Consider the following 23,596-nt stretch of genomic DNA (forward strand, 5'->3'; position numbering starts at 1 on the left):
CAAAATGTCCTTTCACAAAATACATCTCCGTTAAGGTCATAATACTAGTGCCATCTTCTTCAGATGTTCTTATTATCGCCTTTTGTGATAGGGGCGGGATTAAAATGGGGGCAAATGCAGTGATTGGCTATGATAACCCCCCCTCGCTCACGCGACTTCCGTTTTGTCTGTGCGCGCAGGCCCAGTGACCTCTCGGATATTTTATTTACTCCTGAAATCCAAGATGGCCACCTTGAATGTCTCGATCCCATAGCAATTGAGGATGCAAGTAGCTACCGAAAAAACAACTTTTCCCCGACCATCTCATCCCCTGAAATTCAATTCGAATGGTGCGGCTGACCCCCTTACATCTTATTAGCCACTAAATAGCCATTGCATTTTCGCGCAAACCCCTTCAATTCGCAAATTTGAAGTAGTTTCGCGAAGTAGCTCGCGCTGTCGCTGTCTGTCCGAAGCGAGGTTCAGACAGGCAGCACATCCAAATGGCCGAACCGAGAAAAGTACAATTTGTCACCCTCTCGGCCTTCGCTGCGGGATCAGCCACGGAGACTAGGAAACGCCGGTTGGAGGATGACGAGGCCGACATCGACTTGGATGCGGATGGTGAGGTCGAAACGAAAGCGTCCGGGGCAGATGGTGGCGGTGGGCTTTTCGGCAAAACTAGTAGTGACAAGGACAACGCTGAAGGAAAACGGATTACCGTGCGGTTGAACCTATCTCTGTCCGAGCCCAGCGATCAATCGTCGGCCGAGTTTAACTACAGCGAACTCATCCAAAACATCCAGGTATGACTCCTTCTGTTTGGTCAAGAAAGACATGGATCAACACCAGTTGATTTTATTAACTTGGTTAGTGGGGACTTGTTAAAAGATAGGATATGAACGTGGGTGTATCTTGTCTTTCCACGGACTAGTGTGGTCGGTGGGAGGAAATTACCAGTCATGGACACACAAAAGACCCTAACTCAACCATTCATTAAGCCGTTCACTCAAATCACTTGGTACTCAACTCGAACGGCACATCAAGATTACAGTTGTAGGCACTCCTTATGCACATGGAGTGATAAAGGTTGTCTGGCGCTACCTGTTTCCAATTCTTGATAACTTGCCAACTCTCTTGTTAGTTTACACCAGTCATACAGCCAATAATATGGCACGTAGATGTGCCCCAGTACAGTTGAGTTTAGCCTCCTATGGGTGACATATAGAAGACCAGTCAGTGCTGAATAGATGGAGTAGGTTTGGAAGTACCAGGATGTATCCTACAGGGAGTTATGCAAACATCGGTGTTATGTTATCAAGACACTCAGTGGTGTGTACAGACTAGAGGTCGACCGATTATGATTTTTCAACGCAGATACCGATTATTGGATGACCAAAAAAGCCGATACCGATTAATCGGTCGATTTTATATATATTTTGTAATAATAACAATTACAACAATACTGAATGAACACTTATTTTAACTTAATATAATACATCATTAAAATCAATTTAGCCTCAAATAAATAATTAAACATGTTCAATTTGGTTTAAATAATGCAAAAACAAAGTGTTGGAGAAGAAAGTAAAAGTACAATATGTGCCATGTAAAAAAGCTAACGTTTAAGTTCCTTGCTCAGAACATGAGAACATATGAAAGCTGGTGGTTCCTTTTAACATGAGTCTTCAATATTCCCACGGCTCAAAATAAGTTTTAGGTTGTAGTTATTATAGGAATTATAGGACTATTTCTCTCTATACCATTTGTATTTCATATACCTTTGACTATTGGATGTTCTTATAGGCACTTTAGTATTGCCAGTGTAACAGTATAGCTTCTGTCCCTCTCCTCGCTCCTACCTGGGCTCGAACCAGGAACACATCGACAACAGCCACCCTCGAAGCAGCGTTACCCATGCAGAGGAAGGGGAACAACTACTCCAAGTCTCAGAGCGAGTGACATTTGAAACGCTATTAGCACGCACCCCGCTAACTAGCTAGCCATTTCACATCGGTTACACCAGCCTAATCTCGGGAGTTGATAGGCTTGAAGTCATAAACAGCGCAATGCTTGAGGCATTGCGAAGAGCAGCTGGCTAACGCATGAAAGTGCTGTTTGAATGAATGCTTACGAGCCTGCTGGTGCCTACCATCGCTCTGTCAGACTCCTATCAAATCATAGACTTAATTATAACATAATAACACACAGAAATACGAGCCTTTGGTCATTAAAATGGTCGAATCCAGGAACTATCATTTCGAAAACAAAACGTTTATTCTTACTGTGAAATACGGAACCGTTCCATATTTTATCTAACGGGTGGCATCCCTAAGTCTAAATATTGCTGTTACATTGTACAACCTTCAATGTTATGTCATAATTATGTACAATTCTGGCAAATGAATTACGGCCTTTGTTAGGAATAAATGGACTTCACACAGTTCGCAATGAGCCAGGCGGCCCAAACTGCTGCATATACCCTGACTGCTTGCACGGAACACAAGAGAAGTGCCACAATTTGCCTAGTTATAAGAAATTCATGTTAGCAGGCAATATTAATTAAATATGCAGGTTTAAAAATATATACTTGTGTATTGATTTTAAAGAAAGGCGTTGATGTTTATGGTTAGGTACACATTGGTGCAACGACAGTGCTTTTTTCGCTAATGCGCTTGTTAAAACATCACCCGTTTGGCGAAGTAGGCTGCGATTCAATGATAAATTAACAGGCACAGCATCGATTATATGCAACGCAGGACACGCTAGATAAACTAGTAATATCATCAAACTATAAACACACATACAGTACAACAATTACATATTACATTAAAAACACAAACATCTTGACTAAAAACAGCTGGCCTAAAAACAATTTCACTCTTCTATGATATATACATCGATCAAGTGTTTAAACTCCACTGAATATATAATACATTGTTCTCAAACTTATAATTACAAGTAACACTACAACTTTATAAACCAGCTGTAAATCTAAATACAAATGCTTCTTCACCAATGCTATTTGGGCAATATGATTGCATGACAATGTGACTTACATCCGGTACAATAACAACACAATATTATTTGTTCTTTGTTTGTTTATTGTGGGTAAGTCCATTTCTGTTCCAGTAGTTACACTTTTCCTCACCCATTCCCCCGCTTTCTAGGCAAAAAAGAACACTCCTCCTCCAGCCCCAGCCCCAACTCAGACTCCAACTCTTTTTATCCTGCCTCCTGCCCTTGACCCTAGCGACCCTTTCAACGATGACGATAGAGAACGACTGCAGGTGGAGGCCCTGGCCAAGAAGTTTGAGAACAAATATGTACGTTATTTTTTTGAGCCATGGTAAAACTTTGTGCTCTAATAACTCCACTTGTAAGATACTAGTTTTAAGATTATTTAGACTTTTTGTATCTGGTTAATAGCTAGTTGTACTAGTTTATAAACCTATTATATCTGGTTATAAGCCATTTTTTTCTCGTTTTATGACTACTGGTTATACAGTATGTACATGTGAAAATATGTATCCTCTGTGACACAGGGCAATGCGAATGCAGCAGGAAAGAAGAAAAGGAAGGATAGAATGCAGGATCTGATTGACATAGGCTTCGGCTACGACGAGACCGACCCTTTTATTGACAACTCAGAGGCTGTAAGTATCCCTTTTTTTAACCTTTTACACCCCTTCATGTGGAGAAGGCATGTTAGGCTGTATTATAGGCGGAGAAAATAGGAATCTGCTCTGTTCTGGCGAACTCCGCTCTCGACTTTCGCTTCCTGTTTGGAGCGTGCTTAACCTGTCTGGCTCTGGCGTTCCGCCAGCGGAACTCCTCCCACATTCCACTGAAAAGGCAGAGCGCGAAATTCAAAAGATATTTTTTAGAAATATTTAACTTTCACACATTAACAAGTCCAATACAGCAAATGAAAGATACACATCTTGTGAATCCAGTCAACATGTCCGATTTTTTAAATGTTTTACAGCGAAAACACCACATATATTTATGTTAGCTCACCACCAAATACAAAAAAGGACAGACATTTTTCACAGCACAGGTAGCATGCACAAAGCCAACCTAACTAACCAAGAACCAACCAAACTAACCAAGAAACAACTTCATCAGATGACAGTCTTATAACATGTTATACAATAAATCTATGTTTTGTTCGAAAAATGTGCATATTTGAGGTATAAATCAGTTTACATTGCAGCTACCATCGCAGCTACCATCACAGCTACCGTCAGAAATAGAACCGAAGCAGCCAGAGTAATTACAGACACCAACGTCAAATACCTAAATACTCATCATAAAACATTTCTGAAAAATCGATGGTGTACATTAAATTAAAGACAAACATCTTGTGAATCCAGCCAATATTTCCGATTTTAAGTGTTTTACAGCGAAAACATAATATAGCATTATATTAGCTTACTACAATAGCCTACCACACTACCGCATTCATTCATCAAGGCACGTTAGCGATAGCAATAGGCACGTTAGCGATAGGGAATAAACCAGCAAAAGATATTAATTTTCACTAACCTTCATAAACCTTCATCAGATGACAGTCCTATAACATCAGGTTATACATACACTTATGTTTTGTTCGAAAATGTGCATATTTAGAGCTGAAATCAGTGGTTATACATTGTGCTAACGTAGCATCTTTTTCCCAGAATGTGCGGATATTTTTATGACACTCCAACTATTCTGACCAAATAACTATTCATAAACGTTACTAGAAAATACATGTTGTATAGGAAATGATAGATACACTAGTTCTTAATGCAATCGCCGTGTTAGAATTCTAAAAATAACTTCATTACGACATCCAGCTTAGGTATAGCGAGAGAGTGCCCAAACTCTGGGCGCAAACGACTATTTCACATGTTCGACAGATATATGAAATAGCATCATAAAATGGGTCCTACTTTTGATGATCTTTCATCAGAATGTTGTACCAAGGGGTCCTTTGTCGGGAACAATCGTTGTTTGGATTTAGAATGTCCTCTTCTCCAGTCAATTAGCACGGAAAGCTAGCAAAGTGGCGCTAAGCTCTCCTTCCTGAACAAAGGCACACAACGCAACACGCCTAACGTCCCGAATAAATTTCAATCATCTAATAAAACTATATTGAAAAAACATACTTTACGATGATATTGTCACATGTATCAAATAAAATCAAAGCCGGAGATATTAGTCGTCCATAATGACAGCTTATCAGAAGGCAAATCCAGGTCCCTTCTCGTGCTCTCCAGAAAACAGGAAACTGGTGACACGTCATACCAAGAGCTATTATTCGACCCCAGATCAAGTTACACACTCAATTTCTTCTCTCACTGCTTGTCGACATCTAGTGGAAGACATATGAAGTGCATGTATTCTAATAAATATCAAGGACATTAATAGGCAGGCCCTAGAACAGTGCATCGATTTCAGATTTTCCACTTCCTGTCAGGAAGTTTGCTGCAAAAGGAGTTCTGTTTTACTCACAGATATAATTCAAACGGTTTTAGAAACTAGAGAGTGTTTTCTATCCAATAGTAATAATAATATGCATATTGTACGAGCAAGAATTGAGTACGAGGCCGTTTAAATTGGGCACGATTTTCCCCCAAAGTGAAAACAGCGCCCTCTGTCCTCAACAGGTTTTAAGACTGTCAATCAACCACAGCACCAATTCGCACAACCAATCAACCTCATCCCATAAACACTAACCTACATTCACCACAGTGACCAGTTTTTTTGTTGTTGTCAGACTCTCATTGAAGTTACTCTGTTCTGCATCTATGTTCTGAATGTAACGGCTGCCATTTTGTTTTGTGTGACAGTATGATGAGCTGGTCCCGGCCTCCCTGACTACCAAGCTGGGAGGGTTCTACATCAACACGGGCACGCTGCAGTTCAGAGCTGCTTCCGAGTCAGAGGGAGAGGAAGGGGGCAAGGATGTCAAACCCAGAGTAAGGGTGGGATACTGGCATGAAGTATTGTATACAGTGAAATTACACTATATTAGTCAGTTGGTGTCAATTCCATTTCAATGATGTCAATTCAGGAAGTAAACAGAAATTCGAATTATTTTCAAAATAAATGAGAAAATCAGTTCATTTTTGTTTACTTCCTGAATTGACTAGAATAATTGACCCCATCCCTGATGCTTTATTTGTGTTTATCCAACTGGTTGTTTTGGTTTTTCATGAATTGTGTCTGTGCCTTCCGGTGTTAGCAGGAGCTGAAGGATGGCGAGGAGCAAGTGATCAAGAGACGAAGGAGGAAAGAAGGAAACAATTTGGAAGAGAAGAAACCCCGGAAGAACAGAGTGCCCAAACCAGGGTGAGATGATAGGATAGTGGGATGGATACATCGCTGCTTCTTGTGCCTGTCAGGCATGTCTGTACCTTCACACATTACAATTTGAGATAGAATGGTTGCTGAATAATTCTGATTATTTTGTTCTTGCTGTAAGAGCAAATCGTCCATTGTTGTTCTATGCATATTTCTCAAATAGAACTGAGCATGTTTCAAGAACCATTCCTCAAAATGTCTCAAAATACCTCCCTGTGTCAAACCCTACCAAATGTGCACTGAAATTGAAATGTATCAGCATAGAATACAATACAATAGACGAATTCATCATATACATATATCTTTGTTCATTCCTACCCATGTACAGATACGTCTGACTATGACATGATACACTGTGATGCTCTCTCTGAATGGCCCGTGGGCTTGTGTGACAGGCCAAGTGTCCTTAACAAAGGCTACATTAGCTACGCTCTGATAGGCTGGTCACTCCGGTGCCATAAATAATCCTATTCCCAGAAATAGACCAGCAGATATTATGAGACTGTTGTTTCCCTTGTATCATATTGAAAAGACATGGCCTTGCTTATAGGTTTCTTGTCTTGGAGATTACACATCGTAACTTGCCTCACTATTTTCTCTCTCCTTCCTCTTTCTTCCTTCTCTCACCCTCTCCTCTCTTCCCGCTCTCTTTCCCCTCTTCACCCCTCTCTCTTGTCTTTCTGATCCAGAGTGTCGTCTCTGATGAACATCCACCGGCCAGAGAAGAAGAAGAGGAAGAAGCTGATGAAGGACTCCTTGTGCTTGGCAGCCATGTTGCGCCGCTTCACCCGGGAGAAGCAGGAGATGAGGAAGATGAACCCCACCGCGCCCCACTCCGGCATGGGTAGCTCCGTGGCCAACGCCCCGCGAGCCAACCACCTGCTGGCTAACTCCCACCTGCACGCTAACGCGGCTAACAACGACGTCTCGTTGGCCGAGCTCACCGCGGACCCCGCCATGATGTCACTGCTGGGCTCGGCAAATGAGAAGGAGCTTCAGGATCTTCTGGGTGACCTGGACTTCAGCCTTCTGGACAGCTCGGCTAATCCGCATGTGGCCACGCCCGGGAGAGAGAATGGCCTGATGGGAATTGGAGTTTCAGGGCCGAAGCCGAGTGGGGGCGGGTTAGGGAGGGGGCTGGGGGTTGCAGGGGGTCTCCTACACCCACCTCCGCTCCCTGACGGCCTGCCCGCCCCCCTCATCAAGCGCATCGAGGACCTACGGGCGGTGAGTCGCACTGATGGGGCTTTTCCAGTTTATCATAGATTGATTTGTTTATTTAAAGTTTATGTGATCATCCCTTGATTTAATTGTTGAGTAACTTCCTGGAATTTTGTACAGTTGAAATGTGTGGCAGCCATTTTCTTAAACCATGATGATATCACTTAAAATAGTGTCAGTTCTTGGAAGATTTGTAATGCATTTCTTGACAGGGTGGTAAAAATGCGAGGAGAGGTTAGAGAAAAGCAGAGCAGAAAGGAAGAGCGGATGAGAGCAAAACACATGAAAGAAAGGTAGACTAGCAACAGACAACTGGTGGCCAAAAGGGAGAGAGAAGAAAGAGAGAGTGACAAATCAAGGATGAGCGAAAACTGTCAAGATGACGATGCAGCCATTTTGAAACTGACACGGAAGGCTCCTTTTTGCTTTTGCGCGTCTTTCCATGGAAGACAGTATGCTCACCAACCTCTTTTCTTCACAGGCCTCTCGTCAGTTTGATCAAGAGGGAAGGAAGAAATTCTTCACCCTGGATATGAATAACATCCTACTGGAGTGAGTTAGTCATTCTTTTGACACATTGTACATCTCTCTCCGTCTCCACCCTGAATGTGTCTTAATGCTGATATTGGAGTCGATTGTTCATCTCTTTTCCTGTCTTTTTCACCCCCACTCTGTTGTACATTTCTCCCAACATCTTTTTCTCTCGCACGCAAATGGTTTTATTCTTTGTCGTCTCTTCTTTATCCCCTTTCCTTGCTTACCATCTTTCTCTCCATCCCCCCTTTCTCTCACTCCTGTTAATTCCCTCTGTTGCTCCTCTCCCTTCCCTCCACTCTCTCCTCCCCCAGTATTGAGCTGCAGGCGCAGGAGCAGCCGATGGGGCTACGTGGGGAGGTGTATTCTCACCTGGAGGCCTTTGTGCCCTGCAATAAAGAGGCCCTTCTCAAACGCCTCAAGAAGCTTAGCCTCAACATCCAGGATGACCGTCTGCGTACGCCCCTGTTGAAGCTGAAGCTGGCTGTGTGCAGTGTGATGCCCGAGCAGATCCAACGATACAACATGGACTGCATGGTTAAGGCTGCCAAGTAAGAAGATTACAATACTCCATAGTGTACTGCAGCCATACTCAACAGGCGGACCGTGGTCCGGATGCGGACCCAGAACGGGGTCAATACGGACCGCGAGTCCCGACTTTACATTTGACATTTTCCTACATTTGATGTTGCATTGGGCAGTTTGACATTCCCTGACAGAGAGCTATTTCGATTTAGTACCTGTCAGAAATGTCCTGTTGATCAAATAGCCCATGTTAGGTAGATGGGTACGCTCAGGGGCCTTGACCCCTAGCGGGCCCCCATTTGATTTTGTTGAGCAATTCACTCAGGTATCATATGGCAAAATGTATAGAATTGCAGGAAATGAGCTTTAAAATGGCAACATTTTCTTTCAAACAACAAGAAGGATGTGAACAATTTGAACAGTTTGGGGTTGTTGGGTGGGGGTTTGTTACTAAATGACAAAATCCATCCTGACCTTTGCCACCTAGGAAATTTGTATGACTGGACCGTCTTAAATAGTAGTTGAGTACCCCTGATATACTGTAATGCTATATCGCTTATCCATAATGGGTGTTTGGTTATTTTTAGTGCCCTACTCTGCCTGTGTTCATCACTGCTTTTATTTATATGCGTCTCTGCCTCTGCGGGTATATATTGAGGTTGTTAGAACATGTTGGTACTGAGGTGTGTGTGTTGGATCCTAGCAGGCAGCAGCCTGGAGAGGGAGAGAAGAACGGATCAGAGGAGGAGGACGAGGGGAAGCCGGGGAAGAGGATGATGGGCCCACGGAAGAAGTTTGTCTGGGACGACAAGCTCAGGTGACGGCCCATCCACTGCCCTCAATCAAATCTTATTTATAAAGACATTTTCACATCAGCAGTTGTCACAAAGTGCTTTTATAGTAATCCGGCCTAGACACTAAAGTGAAATTCTCGAGCAAAGTCATACAGGAAGTGGTTGATTTGAAAAGATAATAGATTAGTAAGCTTCCTTCATTTCTCTCTCTCTCTGTGTGTGTAGGTCGCTGCTGTGTAACCTGGTGCGTGTGAAGTTGAGCTCCTATGAACTGGAGTCGTCTCAGTGCTCTCTCTCCGTGGAGGATTACCTCAAGGCCTTCATGGAGAACGAGGTCAAACCACTGTGGCCCAAGGGCTGGATGCAGGCCAGGATGCTGTTCAAGGAGAGCCGTGTTGTACACAGTCACCTCACTGTCAACATGTAAGTCATCTCAACTATAGTTGGACCTTATAAATAAGTTGGCTTTAAAATGGCAATTATACCTTTTATTGTATATATGCCTGATTGACAGATCAAATCTAATTGTATTAGTCGCATTTACATATCTCGCAAACTTTATTGCGGGTGTAGCGAAATGCTTGTGTTCCTAGCTCCAACAGTGCAGCAATACAGCAATATCTAACAATGCACAACAATACACACAAATCTAAAAAGTAAAATAATGGGATTTAGAAATATTAGGACGAGCAATGTCGGAGTCCGGAGTATAAATCTACGGTGCATTCGGAAAGTATTCAGACCCCTTGACTTTTTCCACATTTTGTTATGTTACAGTTGTATTCTAAAATTGATGAAATACAATTTTTTCCTCATCAATCTACACACAATACCTCATAATGACAAAGCAAAAACAGGTTTTTAGAGTCTTATGCAAATTTATTTAAAAAAGAAAAACATAAATACCTTATTTACATAAGTATTCAGACCCTTTGCTATGAGACTCGAAATTGAGCTCAGGTGCATCCTGTTTCTATTGATCATCCTTGAGATGTTTCTACACCTTGGTTGGAGTCCACCTGTGGTAAATTCAATTGATTGGACATGATTTGGAAAGGCACAGTTGACGGAGCAAAAACCAAGCGTTGAAGTCAAAGGAATTGTCTGTAGAGCTCCGAGACAGGATTGTGTCGAGGCACAGATCTGGGGAAGGGTACCAAAAAATGTCTGCAGCATTGAAGGTCCCCAAGAACACAGTGGCCTCCATCATTCTTACATGGAAGAAATTTGGAACCACCAAGATTCTTCCTAGAGCTGGCCGCCCGGCCAAACTGAGCAATCAGGGGAGAAGGACCTTGGTCAGGGAGGTGACCAAGAACCCGATGGTCACACTGACAAAGCTCCAGAGTTCCTCTATGGAGATGGGAGAACCTTCCAGAAGGACAACTTTCTCTGCAGCACTCCACCAATCAGGCCTTTATGTTAGAGTGGCCAGACAGAAGCCACGCCTCAGTAAAAGTCACATGACAGCCCGCTTGGAGTTTGCCAAAAGGCACCTAAAGGACTCTGACCTTGAGAAACAAGATTCTCTGGTCTGATGAAACCAAGATTGAACTCTTTGGTCTGAATGCCAAGCGTCACGTCTGGAGGAAACCTGGCACCATCCCTACTGTGAAGAATGGTGGTGGCAGCATCATGCTCTGGGGATATTTTTAAGCATCGGGAACTGGGAGACTAGTCGGGATCGAGGGAAAGATGAACAGAGCAAAGAGATCCTTGATGAAAACATGCTACAGAGCGCTCAGGATCTCAGACTGGGGCGAAGGTTCACCTTCCAACAGGATCTGCAGAGAAGAATGGGAGAAACTTCCCAAATACAGGTGTGCCAAGCTTCTAGTGTCATACCCAAGAAGACTAGAGGCAGTAATCACTACCAAAGGTGCTTCAACAAAGTCCTGAGTAAAGGATCTGAATACTTATGTAAATGTTATTTCCGTTTACCTGTTTTTGCTTTGTGATAATGGGGTAGATAGTCTGTAGATTGATGAGGGGAAAAAACGATTAAATACATTTTAGAATGAAGGCTGTAATGTAACAAAATGGGGAAAAAGTCAAGGGGTCTGAATACTTTCTGTGTGTGTGTGTGTATTATTTATATATGTGTGTGTGTATATATACACGTGTATATATTATATATATATATATATACACACACACACACGTTTTCATCAAGGATCTCTTTGCTCCATTCATCTTTCCCTCGATCCTAACTAGTATATATATACACACACACACACAGAGTATGTGATGGGATGTATAGACTATATGGATAGAAGATGTACAGTATATCTGAAGAAACAGATGATTGATTGACAGATGGATTAGCATTCCTGTGCGGATGTTAACTTAACACACCGTTGGTTTCTCTGTCCAGGGTCAAGAAAAGGATGGTCCCCACCCCCAGGGCTAAAGCAAAGGTCAGTGACATCTCTTCACTCTCAATTGACGTTTGTAACCTTTTCTACAAGATGGTTATTTGGTATTACTTGCGGTGCCATGTGTTCTGATGCGGGGCTAATGCTAACCTTTGTCCTTTCCCTGTATTCCAGGAGGGCCAATGGATCCAGCAGAGGCCCAATCTCCCCACCGCCACCACCCCTTCTCTCCCCCACGTCCCCTCCACCCCCTCCGTCATCCAGGCCCGCCGGACCTCCTCGTCCCCCTCGGAGCCCATCTGCCTGTCCGACTCGCTGGACGAGGACCTCCGCGCCCCCTCCCTGGATTCCGTCTCCCACGCCCTCGCCTTCCTCAGCCAAGCCGCCAAGGGCCTGGGTCCCCACGGCAGCGTCACTGACCTCACCCTCACCTCCCCCCTCTCCCCCCCGCCTCTCCAGATCCCCAACACCTCCCCCCCCTCCATCACCCCTCACTACTCCCCCTCGTCTTCCCTACTCACCTCACATTCTCTTTCCAAGATAAACGCCAACTTGTCGACGATGGTGACGATGCCATCGATGGCCAACATTAAGACCACGCTATCTACCTCTCCCTCCACTTCCACGGCGTCGTCGGCTCGCATGCAGCTCGCGGGGGCCACGTTGGTGTCTCGTGGCGCCGACGGAGTGTACGGCGTGATGAAAGGGGCAGGCTCTATGGGACAGACTCAGAGACACAATGTCAGCATGGCAACCGCCATTCACAGGCAAGGGGGCATGACTGGAGGGAGTAAGCTCCACCCACCATCGTCCCCCTCCCCGCCCACCAAGCAGCGGCCCCCTCCCACAGCCTCTCCGCTCCTGCCCCCCCATCAGAAGGTCTCCCTGGGCATGGGGGTGGCAATATCAGAACTAGGGAAGAGCAGTGTCAAAGCCAACAGCAGCAGTAACGGCAGTGTCATGATGAGCAACATGTCCTCTTCCTCCCCTCAGTCCCGTGCCACCAACTCCCACTCACACCCCCAGCAGCTCAACTCCAAGAGCCCTCAGCAGCTCAACTCCAAGAGCCCCCAGCAACCCTCCTACCTCACCTCCACGGTGGGCTCTTCACCCTCCCAGTCCCCCTCCCACCACCAGGGCAAATCCAAGCCCCACCACCAGTCCAACTTCATCACCCCCATGCAGGCAACTCTCACCAAGTCCTCCCACAGCAACAACTCCTCCCCCATCATCAAGCTCACCCCTCGCCCCCCTGCCCCCACCCCTCCTCCCATCTCCTCCCCTTCCTCCTCCTCTTCCAACCTCCTCTCTCACTCTCAAATGATCTCCAGCCCTCTCCAGTACCAGTCCCCCAAGACTGCTGGCTTCCGCCCCCCATTTAGTGTCCAAGGTGGGGGTCAGGTGAAGCCGGGCCAGGGCAGTTATAGCTTCGCAGGGAGCCAGAAGGCTCCGTGTGTCATTAGCAGTAGTAGCGTTAGCAGCGCTAGCTCCAACAGCAGCCCCATGCGCATGTCGCCCGTCACCAGTCGTCCGGACAACAGCCCCTCCCCCTCCGGCACGGTCTCGACCAGTCACGGACAGAGACAGAGGGCCGTGGGCAGAGCCAAGGCTGTAGGCAGTCGGGTGCCCACGGCAACCATGGCCACACCCTCCGTCACCTCACACCTGACGCAGGTGAGTCAGCCAATCACATGCGACCAGAAAGTGCCAAGAAGTGTGAAAAACAGGATCAAGAGAAGCACCTCTTACATATTGACTGCATTTTTCTCGCTTGAGTTTTGAGTATGTTCTGCAAAGGCTTGGCCACGTCGTCAGAACAGAACAGAAGAGAAAGGAAGAGATTGTGTCGGGCACTTTATGTCACCAAGTTGAGTCACCTGATCCCTTCTCTCTTTCTCTTTCTCCCTCCCCCTTCCTCCTAGGTGTCAGCTGGCAGTCCCCTCCTGGGCGGGCCACTTGGCTTTGGGATGCTGGGGGGGCTAGTGCCCGTCTCACTGCCCTTCCAGTTCCCATCGCTGCTCAACTTCACTCCTCCTGGTGCCCCGGGGGTCAGCGGCCTGGGCACGGGCACCAACTCAGGATACAGCCTCTCACAGAGCGACTTAATGGGTGAGTAATTGGCAACCGGTGCCCAACTGGCAGTGGCTCCACAAGACTGATCTTTCAAAGCACCGGGCATGCAAATATATAGGATCAAAAATAAAGCATTTGTTATCTCTGTTCTCTACGGTTCAGTAGAACTTCTAGGGCTCTTAATTCCACTGAAAAAGTCTGTACTGTACATCATGATGTGGTAAAGGTCTTTAGAATTTACTACTTCATTAGTATGACATTTTATTGGATGAATTTGATCAAATGACAAAGAAAATCAGTGTTTATTAAGATGGCAAAATAAATGAAGCCGCAGATAGATTTGTTTGTGGTCCCTTGAGATTCATCTAGTCTTAGTTTGTGTTACTCATGGTCAGTGTTGTGGTGTGCAGTGTGTGTGTGTGCGTGCTGTGGATCCATACTGAAATATAATCAGCTCTAATATGCCTATGCTAAAGGTTTCTCACTGTAACCCTCTTGCCCTGCCTGTCTCGTTTTCTCATCCAATCCCTCACTCCTTCTCCCCCTCCGTCCATCCATCCATCCTCCCTTTTATCTGCCCTCACTTTCTGATTTGATGTTTTACTCAAATTCTACTTTCATCTTTTAATGTTCCTTTTCTCACCTTTATTCTCCTCAACCCCTTCCCCCTCTCCATGCTTCCCTTTTTTTAACCTCCTCACTCTTTCTTCCTCTTGTCTGTCCATCCCTCCCTCCATCTCTCCTCAGATCTGTATAAGAGTCTCCAGTCAGGGTCACAGGCTGCTCTACCTCCTCACTTGCAGCTTGCTTTCTCAGGTAAACTTCACACCTCCTCCTCCAGTACTTCTCCTCCTCCTCCCTTACCTCCCTCCTCCTCTTCCCTTCCTCCATTTGTGTTGTTGTCATTCCCTGCGTCATGTTGATATCGCTCACTCACTGTTTGGCTGTAAACTATTCTTTCCCAACCTGTCTGCCTGTTTCATTGTTAGCGGTGATTTGCATGCCTGTGTTACTGCATGACTAGGCTAACACTAGAAGCACGTGTCTTGTCTGTCGATGAAGCATCTCCTCCCTGTGTGTTAGGTGTTCAGTATTTTTCTGCATCATGTCATTTACACATGATGTAACAAATTATTTTAACCCCCCCCCACCTCAGATGCGAACCAAAGCCAGGGTGGCGACATGAAGAGGAAGTCCCACTGACCAATAGAGACGGAGGACAGAGAATGACATCGAGACGTCCACTAGGATCACTTTGATTGGACAGATGGACACAATGATGTAATAATACAGGGGGGAGGAGCCTTCTTCCCTCAATATGGACCTGAAGAATCAATTACCCCTCACCATGACGATTTATGAATTTAATTTAACTGTATTTTTATGATTACTGGGTATAAAATGGACCTGGGGTGAATGATAATGAATTTCTTTCCCTTACATTTTTTTCTTGTCAACATGTTTACATGACCGACCTTTATCACTGTGGAATGAGGACAGGGTCGTATTCATTAGGCTCCAAACGTAGAAAAACAAATACAGAAACAAGGAAGTACTGCCTGAACACTGGTTTTCGTTTAAAAAGAGTTTTGCTATGTTGTGCACCAACGGAGCGCACATACCGCAGCGAATGTCGATCTATTTGCCGTTTGTTCGGCGCGGTCTGTTTTACGGACCACCCCACCGGTGAGGGTCTGATTGTTGACATTTTCCCTCGATTCTACATGTAGAATCAGTTTGCAAATTATGGCTGGCACTCTGTTCAGAGGTGCAAAGTACTCTCGACCTGCAAACGCCACCAATGTGTCCGTTCCGTAATGAAAACCACCCAGGAGAGGGAGCACGCTGTTAGCGAAGTAATTTAATTAGAATTTAAGTCTGTTTTAATTTTTTCTCGTCTAAAGCAGATTTGAGTATAAATTAATTAATTAATTTTTTGGTCGTTGTCTTGACTGTCTGAGGAAGGTAGTTGTTAACTTGTCTCCGATGTGAGATGGTGTGTCCATAGATTGTTTTAAAGTCGCCTCTGCTCCCCACAACTGACTGTTAAGGTAGTATAGCTAATATAAAAATGGATAAATTATTTGTAATTTACACAGGGATAAAAAAAAATATTTAGAGGTATGAGTGTGCCCAGTGAGATTGTGTGTGTGTGTGTGTGTGTGTGTGTGTGTGTGTGTGTGTGTGTGTGTGTGTGTGTGTGTGTGTGTGTGTGTGTGTGTGTGTGTGTGTACATACACAACCTACATATATTATTATAAATTGTATTTTCTTTCCAGGTCAGTCTGTGCTGTGTGAGTGTGCGAATTGCATATCCCCTTTTCTCTGTTGTGTGAGAGAGTGAGTATTCCCCTCTCTTGTTCAGCGTGTCTTTGGTGCTGTAAAATCACACTGGACCTTTTCTGGAGAAAAAACTTGAACTGTAAAAGCTAGACTCCTCTTGGAGGGTGAGAGAGGGGACAAAGATGCGAGATTGTAGCTTACTTGAACTTTTTTTATTTTTATTGTAATTAATTACTTTGTAAAAAAAACTATCAACTCACACTCAACTCAATATGACAAAACGCCTTAGTTTGTAAGTTTCATTAAAGAACTATGCAGGACTATAAATGCTTCAATGCAAAAGTGCAAGTCGTCGCTTGGCTTTCAACCTCTTACTCAGCTGTCAATGTATTTCTGGGAGTTGCGAATGTTTGTGTGTACGTACGTCTGAGTCCTTTTTCCCATCTAAAGAACTCTCCCTTCTCACCTGCTGAATACCTCTAGAAATTGTTCTTCCTTACTCTCTTCCTATATCTGGGAAGATCTCAATAGCATACTCCTCACTTCCTCTCTCCTAGTCTTCTCAAAACCCGTTGTGGGAGAAGGTCAGAGGGGAGGGACTTCTGGCTTTCTTGCCTCTGTCCATCTCTTATCATCCTTCATCCCTCCTTCCAATGTTAGTATGAATGTCGACCAACTGCACCAAGGATGGCGCCAAAGATGAGTTTCCTAGCATATAGATGGGGTGCTTTGGTCAGTGTGCGTGTGTTCCTATCAACATTCTCTTTGAAATGTCCCCATGAGTGTTGTCCGTCTGTGGTCTGTCAGGATGTCAAGGGGAAAAGTTGTTTCTTTCTGTGACTGGAGCAGGAGGTGACATTTGAAAGCTTTTGGGGCGGGTAAAGATTACATTTCATGGTAACTGGTTACTTAATTCGGTCTCTTTTGTAGATTATTTTTGTGTCGATTTATGGAATAAAATACAGTTGGTTTTCAATAGGGCCTGAGTCATTTCTTTGTGCTCCCTTTCTTCCGTCCTCCATTGTGACAGCTTTTTCAAAAGAACACTTCTAGTTCTAGGGCTCTATTCAATTTGTATATCGGATTTTAAACACAATGTTCCCGCCTTAAAGGTCATTTCCGATTGTCAGATCAAATGGAATTTACCTTAACATTTCTAGCACGCAAACTGTAACGCTTCAGGGATTCAGATTGAATAGAGCCTCTTTATTTTTATTTATTTAACCTTAATTCAACTAGGCAAGTCAGTTAAGAACAAATTCTTATTTACAATGATGGCCAAACCCGGACGACGCTGGACCAATTGTGCACCGCCCTATGGGACTCCCAATCACGGCCTGATGTGATACAGCCTGGATTCGAACCAGGGACTGTAGTGACACCTCTTGCACTGAGATGCAGTGCCTTAAGACTGCTGCGCCATTCGGGAGTCACAAGTGAAACGACGTGGCACTCGGGAGCCTTAAGACGTGGCAATATTTTTTTTTTATACATTTGTCATAAGTCCATGTTTTGTACAGTCCCTCAATGATGTCAACATTCGTGTTCACTTTCTGTACTCTGGAAAGGTCAGGGCTCGATTCAATCCATAAGGCTGAAGATCCGCGCCACAATGCGGTTGAAATTTAAAGGTAATTTCCTATTGAGTGGACGTCAGCAGCGTTCACTGTGAATGCAGTCTCCTGCAAATGCGGAGACATTACCTTTAAACCTCAATCGCGCTATATCCCGGATCTTCAACGGATCGAATCGAGCCCTCACTGTCAAAATACATCATTACACGTGTTGCTCTTTGACCTTTCTCACCCATGCTGGTGTTTCCCAGGTAACAACAGGCCCTAGCTTTGTGGAAGGCTCTGGAGTTTTCCGTTCTTGGCCCGGTTTGGATTCTTTAAAAAGTGCATCCTTTGTTCCTCCCTTGAAGTAACTGATTAGAAATGACTGGACAGGTGAAAGCCATGTGGTAGAGCCCTTCCGCTCACCTGCCCAGGACACCCACTCAGATTGAGCAACAAAAGAAATCTGCTCTTGTCAAATGTTCCAAACAGGACATTGTCTTTTTACCTAAATATGCGAACACCAACAGATAGAATTCATAGCAAGCAGTGCATTGGGTTAGTCAGATTTGATTAAATATAACAGAACAGATTACCTGGATTTAGATTCACTCTCACTGGATGGGTTGCCAAAAAGAACTAACTGAAAGCCACACCCCCAATAATCCATGAATATAACTGCATTGAGCCATTTGCCACTATGGCTATAATCACCATGCTACTGCCTATTTCATTTGTTCAGTTAGCAAACAAGACAACTCATAATCCAGTACCTTTATCAGTCAACACCTATATTTTAGCTGTAATCCGCTTTAAAAATGCAACATTTTCTCTCAGGCTCATGGCAAAATGTGTACAATAGCATGAGATGAGCTATACAACAGCACATTTTCCACTGCCCGATGGCAAAATTTCAGGAAGTTAGCTACCCAAATTGATGCAGGCCCACCTGACAAGTTTCTGGCTACGCCAATGATGTCCCATACCCCCAGCTGGTGGAGAGAATAACATTTGGGTTGCCATCTGCAGCAGGTCCCTGGTTCAAATCGCAGAGTAGCTTTTGTTTTCTAACTTTTCCCAACCCCTTACTGAATTTAGACCACTTCCCTAAACAACCCATCATATTTGTCTATGCCCTTCAGGCATAGCTACCCTCTGTGCTCTCCAATTTGGGGAGAGAAACATGCATGACTGAATTGAAAGTCTCTATAGGGGCTCCTCCGCTCAGGACAAACTGGAATCATTATTTCTACAATGAATATGCTTTATTTTCTTTTACAAAAAAATTGCTGTAGTCTAGAAATACAGGAGGCATACAAGAAATAAAATGGGGGGGGGGGGGGGGGTATTTGCAGTTGTAATGAAAGCCTGGTCGTCAACAGCCAGTCTGAGAATAATAATAATAATACAAGTAAAACTACATCATGGATGTTAAAGCTTTTAACCAAATGAAATCACATTCTGCTCTTGAAGGGGGAGCAGAAGGCTCCACATCTCACACAGTTAATAGTAACACTGATTTCTGACCCACACACACACTACCTATGGAGACATTGCTACAGGTATATGAACGGGAGAGGAGGTGCACACTGGGTATGATATGACACACAGCAAAAATACACAAGACAAAGAAGAAGAAAAAGTGTTTGTTTACCGTTCACCAGGTTTGCCTCGTTAGGTTTTTATGTAACACGTACAGCACACCTACACGTCTTTCTTTTTAATACAGGTGCACACCTACACGTCTTTCTTTTTAATACAGGTGCTCACCTACACGTCTTTCTTTTTAATACAGGTGCTCACCTACACGTCTTTCTTTTTAATACAGGTGCACACCTACACGTCTTTCTTTTTAATACAGGTGCTCACCTACACGTCTTTCTTTTTAATACAGGTGCACACCTACACGTCTTTCTTTTTAATACAGGTGCTCACCTACACGTCTTTCTTTTTAATACAGGTGCACACCTACACGTCTTTCTTTTTAATACAGGTGCACACCTACACGTCTTTCTTTTTAATACAGGTGCTCACCTACACGTCTTTCTTTTTAATACAGGTGCTCACCTACACGTCTTTCTTTTTAATACAGGTGCACACCTACACGTCTTTCTTTTTAATACAGGTGCACACCTACACGTCTTTCTTTTTAATACAGGTGCACACCTACACGTCTTTCTTTTTAATACAGGTGCTCACCTACACGTCTTTCTTTTTAATACAGGTGCTCACCTACACGTCTTTCTTTTTAATACAGGTGCTCACCTACACGTCTTTCTTTTTAATACAGGTGCTCACCTACACGTTTTTCTTTTTAATACAGGTGCTCACCTACACGTCTTTCTTTTTAATACAGGTGCTCACCTACACGTTTTTCTTTTTAATACAGGTGCTCACCTACACGTCTTTCTTTTTAATACAGGTGCTCACCATGCATTACCCATTAATGCTCTTATCTAGTGTCTAAGGCACTTTAAAGAAACATGTCATTACAGCTGAGCTAACATTGGAGTAAAAGTCAAATGAAAGTGGCAGTTTACATATATTACCATCTTTTAATACTGAACAGAGATGCCAAAGGAAGAATAGAGAGCGCTGATGGATATGGACATTCTGGGACGTTAAGAGTGGCTTAATAGTTTTAGAGCTTTGAGATGCTATCCCCAGTAGAAGGCTGTTATATCTAGGAATACTAAGTGCTTGGTAGTTGGTGTGTCAGCGTATTATAAGAGAGAGTTGGGGGTCCTACTTTGCTACCAAACCATGGCACAAACACAGTGAGATGGCAGTCTCCCTTGCTCTGAGCGGTAGGCTTTAGCTAGTCAAACTACACGTTCAATCGAAGCTCTCACCATTAGTGTTGGACTAAGGGGCTGTATTGTACATCATGTGACCACTCATGAGAGAAGCTTGGGGTTTCCTGGCTCCAGTTACAGGGGCATATGAACACTCATTGTGCAGTTTCCAGCGATTCTCTGTGATACGTACGCCAGCGACCATCTATCTAAGCATACCACACTTCACTGCCTTCAACCCTTCTTCCTGAACAACAGGAAAAATAGTGTTACAATTGGTCAAAATACAAAACAACAAAAAACGTCAATCATGACCTATGCGATTCCTATAAGAAGTCAGTTACCAATTGTTTTTAAAGTGTTGTGACGAGATGCTGTGGCAAGTGGAGAAAAGCTTTTCACAGTTAAAACTTCCTTTCCATTCCATGTTTTTCTCCCAGAACAGGTCAGACTGTGTGAATCCACCATCTTGTTTCATTGTAGTGTTTAGAAGCGGAACAATAGTCTGTACATCAGGAAGAGATTCATGCAATGAGGGAAGCGGAGGCAGTCCATTGACCTCTGACCTATTGTTGAATAGGACTATCATCGGAGAGGACAGAGTTTTGTTAGGCCTGCTTTAAGCCAGGGGAGAGATGATGGCTTTACATTTGGTGACACACTTGTATTACAAGACAATGTTTTGTTTCATGTGGGAGGAGGATGACAAAAGTGAACATTTCCTAGTTTCGCTCCTTTCCTTGCAGTTTGGCATTCAGGGGCATACACATACCTTACATACTCACATGTGCACACACGCATAGTTCATAAGTAAAAATCACTTGGACATAAGTTTACATATTAATTTAAGCACATAATTCCACGCCTAGGGAGGACTATATTAAGATCGTTGGGACACTCGCCGGGCCGAGCAGCTAGCCAAAGTAGAGTAGGAATATTGTTAGAGTAAGGCAGAGTAAGCCGCTCAAGTGGGAGTAATTGTTTTGTCATCCCCAGGGAGGGAGCATTTCTGGGAGGGGTGGGGTGGTCTAGGTCGTATTCATTAGAACACACCGTAGCAAAACGTTTGAAAGCGTCTTTCAACGGAAAATGAAAACGAGCGGTTCTTATTGGACAAATCCAGGTAGTCCCTCCCTGTTTCGGACTGTTTTCTTCTGTTTTGGTGCTTAATGAACAGGACCCTGGTTCTCCCTGCTGTTGACTCGGGGACAGATGGAGAGGCTGAGGTGTTGTAGTCACCATGCTGCCAGGCTGGCTAATCGATAGGGTTGGTAGGATTAGCAGGAGGCGTCTATTCTGTCTGGTTGGAGGCTTGCGTGTCGTTGTGGTCGCTGGCGCGGCTGTCGGCGTCGTCGTCAGAATTGTCCACGGAGGTTCCGTCGATCTGGAGCTGCCGGCTGCGGCCTGAACGGCTAGACGAGAAGCTGATGGGGCCTCCACGCCTGAGGAGAACAGGCAAATACATACATGGTCATTTATCACACCCACAGATCTATGACAGTGTGGATGATAGGCATAAATAACTACGTGAAGTGTATATACAGAGTGTTATGAGAGGCTGTACCTGAGGCGGTTCTTGAGTGTGTTGACCTCGCGGGTCAGGCCCTCGCTGGCCTCGGTGGCGTCGTCCAGCTCCCTCTGTAGTTTCCTACGGGAGGCGTTGGCCCTGGTAGCCTCCTCCTCAGCCTCCTCCAGCTGACGCTTCAGCTGCTTCATACGAGAGTTGGCCTTCTCCATCTGACAGGGGGAGAATTTAAATTTTATTGGCACAATTCAACGTATTTACATAGCAAATTCATGGGCCAATTCAAGATTAAAACACAGAGAGAGAGAGAGAGATATGGAGAAGAGGGGGGAGATGGACAAAAGGTGGGATAGAGAGAGAGAGAGAGAGAGAGAGAGAGAGAGAACCAAAGCTACAGAAGAGCGTGGGTGGGAATAGGAGAGAGAGAACCAAAGTTACAGAAGAGCGTGGGTGGGAATAGGAGAGAGAGAGAGAGACAGAGAACCAAAGCTACAGAAGAGCGTGGGTGGGAATAGGAGAAAGAGAGAGAACCAAAGCTACAGAAGAGCGTGGGTGGGAATAGGAGAGAGAGCGAGAACCAAAGCTACAGAAGAGCGTGGGTGGGAATAGGAGAGAGAGACAGAGAGCTTCAGCACAGATGACACAGAGACACTGATTATAGTGAATTAGTAGCTAACCTGGCATCCATGGCCTTTTACTCACCCTTTCTAAATGTCAGGACAGACTGTTTCAAGCTCACTGTGGACCCAAAACGACCACTCACCTGCTCCTTGTACTGGTCGGCATGGCGACGCTCGTCCTCCACCTGAATCACCACCTCTTTCAGCTTCTTCTCTGTGCGTCGGACGATCTTATTGGCTGCTGCCCTCTCCCTGGGAGGAAAAAGAGTGATAACGGGAAAGTGTGTAAATAGTGTCACCCTGACTGACTCATATCTGATGGGGACATACATTTGCATCAGGATGCAGTAAAATACTCCACATTAGGCAACCTCATACACTACCATTCAAAAGTTTGGGGTCACTTAGACAATTGCTTGTTTTTGAAAGAAAAGCTAATTTTTTGTCCATTAAATAACATCAAATTGATCAGAAATACAGTGTACACATTAGTAATTTACAACATGAACATTGTAGATGGAAACGGCAGATTTTTAATGGAATATCTACATAGGCGTACAGAGACCCATTATCAGCAACCATCACTCCTGTCTTCCAATGGCACATTGTGTGAGCTAATTTTAAAAGGCTAATTGATCATTAGAAAACCCTTTTGCAATTATGTTAGCACAGCTGAAAGCTGTTGTTCTGATTGAAGAAGCAATAAAACTGGCCTTCTTTAGACTAGTTGAGTGTCTGGAGCATCAGTATTTGTGGGTTCGATTACAGGCTCAAAATGGCCAGAAACAAATAACTTTTTTCTGAAACTCGTCAGTCTATTCTTGTTCTGAGAAATGAAGGCTATTCCATGCGTGACATTGCCAAGAAACTGAAGATCTCGTACAACGCTGTGTACTACTCCCTTCACAGAACAGCGCAAACTGGCTCGAACCAGAATAGAAAAAGGAGTGGGATGGCCCCCATGC

The 23,596-nt window shown here is 44.4% G+C and overlaps 2 protein-coding genes across 6 annotated transcripts in view; one reads left to right on the forward strand and one right to left on the reverse strand.

Moving 5' to 3' along the window:
• The first annotated feature begins 193 nt into the window (after positions 1-193).
• LOC120032641 (ubinuclein-2-like) lies at positions 194-16,025 on the forward strand. Of its 5 annotated transcripts, none has more exons than XM_038978820.1 (15): positions 194-785; positions 3,150-3,305; positions 3,525-3,635; positions 5,817-5,951; positions 6,215-6,318; positions 7,020-7,557; positions 8,033-8,103; positions 8,400-8,636; positions 9,314-9,427; positions 9,630-9,827; positions 11,779-11,821; positions 11,954-13,453; positions 13,702-13,888; positions 14,600-14,668; positions 15,009-16,025. In XM_038978820.1, exons 1-15 carry the CDS (start codon positions 483-485, stop codon positions 15,053-15,055), a joined length of 3,813 nt encoding a protein of 1,270 aa, XP_038834748.1. In that variant the 5' UTR covers positions 194-482; the 3' UTR covers positions 15,056-16,025. The 5 variants fall into 5 exon arrangements, with proteins under 5 accessions (XP_038834748.1, XP_038834750.1, XP_038834749.1 ...); XM_038978822.1 differs by having other exon boundaries at positions 9,317-9,427; XM_038978821.1 differs by having other exon boundaries at positions 5,817-5,945; positions 6,212-6,318.
• Positions 16,026-19,038: 3,013 nt separating this feature from the next.
• The window catches only part of LOC120032678 (myosin-10-like), a gene marked incomplete at its 5' end in the record, with an annotated part of 36,058 nt that continues 31,500 nt past the window's right edge, over positions 19,039-23,596 (reverse strand). The window contains 3 exons of the mRNA XM_038978876.1: positions 19,039-21,928; positions 22,051-22,223; positions 22,775-22,883. Of these exons, the coding sequence (XP_038834804.1) occupies positions 21,778-21,928; positions 22,051-22,223; positions 22,775-22,883 (433 nt within the window). The remainder of the gene's footprint in view (positions 21,929-22,050; positions 22,224-22,774; positions 22,884-23,596) is intronic.

This window comes from Salvelinus namaycush, chromosome 39 (genome assembly GCF_016432855.1).
Source record: "Salvelinus namaycush isolate Seneca chromosome 39, SaNama_1.0, whole genome shotgun sequence".
Lineage (NCBI taxonomy): Eukaryota > Metazoa > Chordata > Actinopteri > Salmoniformes > Salmonidae > Salvelinus > Salvelinus namaycush.

Coding starts and splice junctions, on each gene's coding strand:
- LOC120032641 (XM_038978820.1), top strand. CDS start 483: ATGGCCGAACCGAGAAAAGTACAATTTGTCACCCTCTCGGCCTTCGCT. Junction 7,558..8,032: donor GCATCGAGGACCTACGGGCG/GTGAGTCGCACT, acceptor TTTTCTTCACAG/GCCTCTCGTCAGTTTGATCA. Junction 11,822..11,953: donor CCCCCAGGGCTAAAGCAAAG/GTCAGTGACATC, acceptor CCTGTATTCCAG/GAGGGCCAATGGATCCAGCA.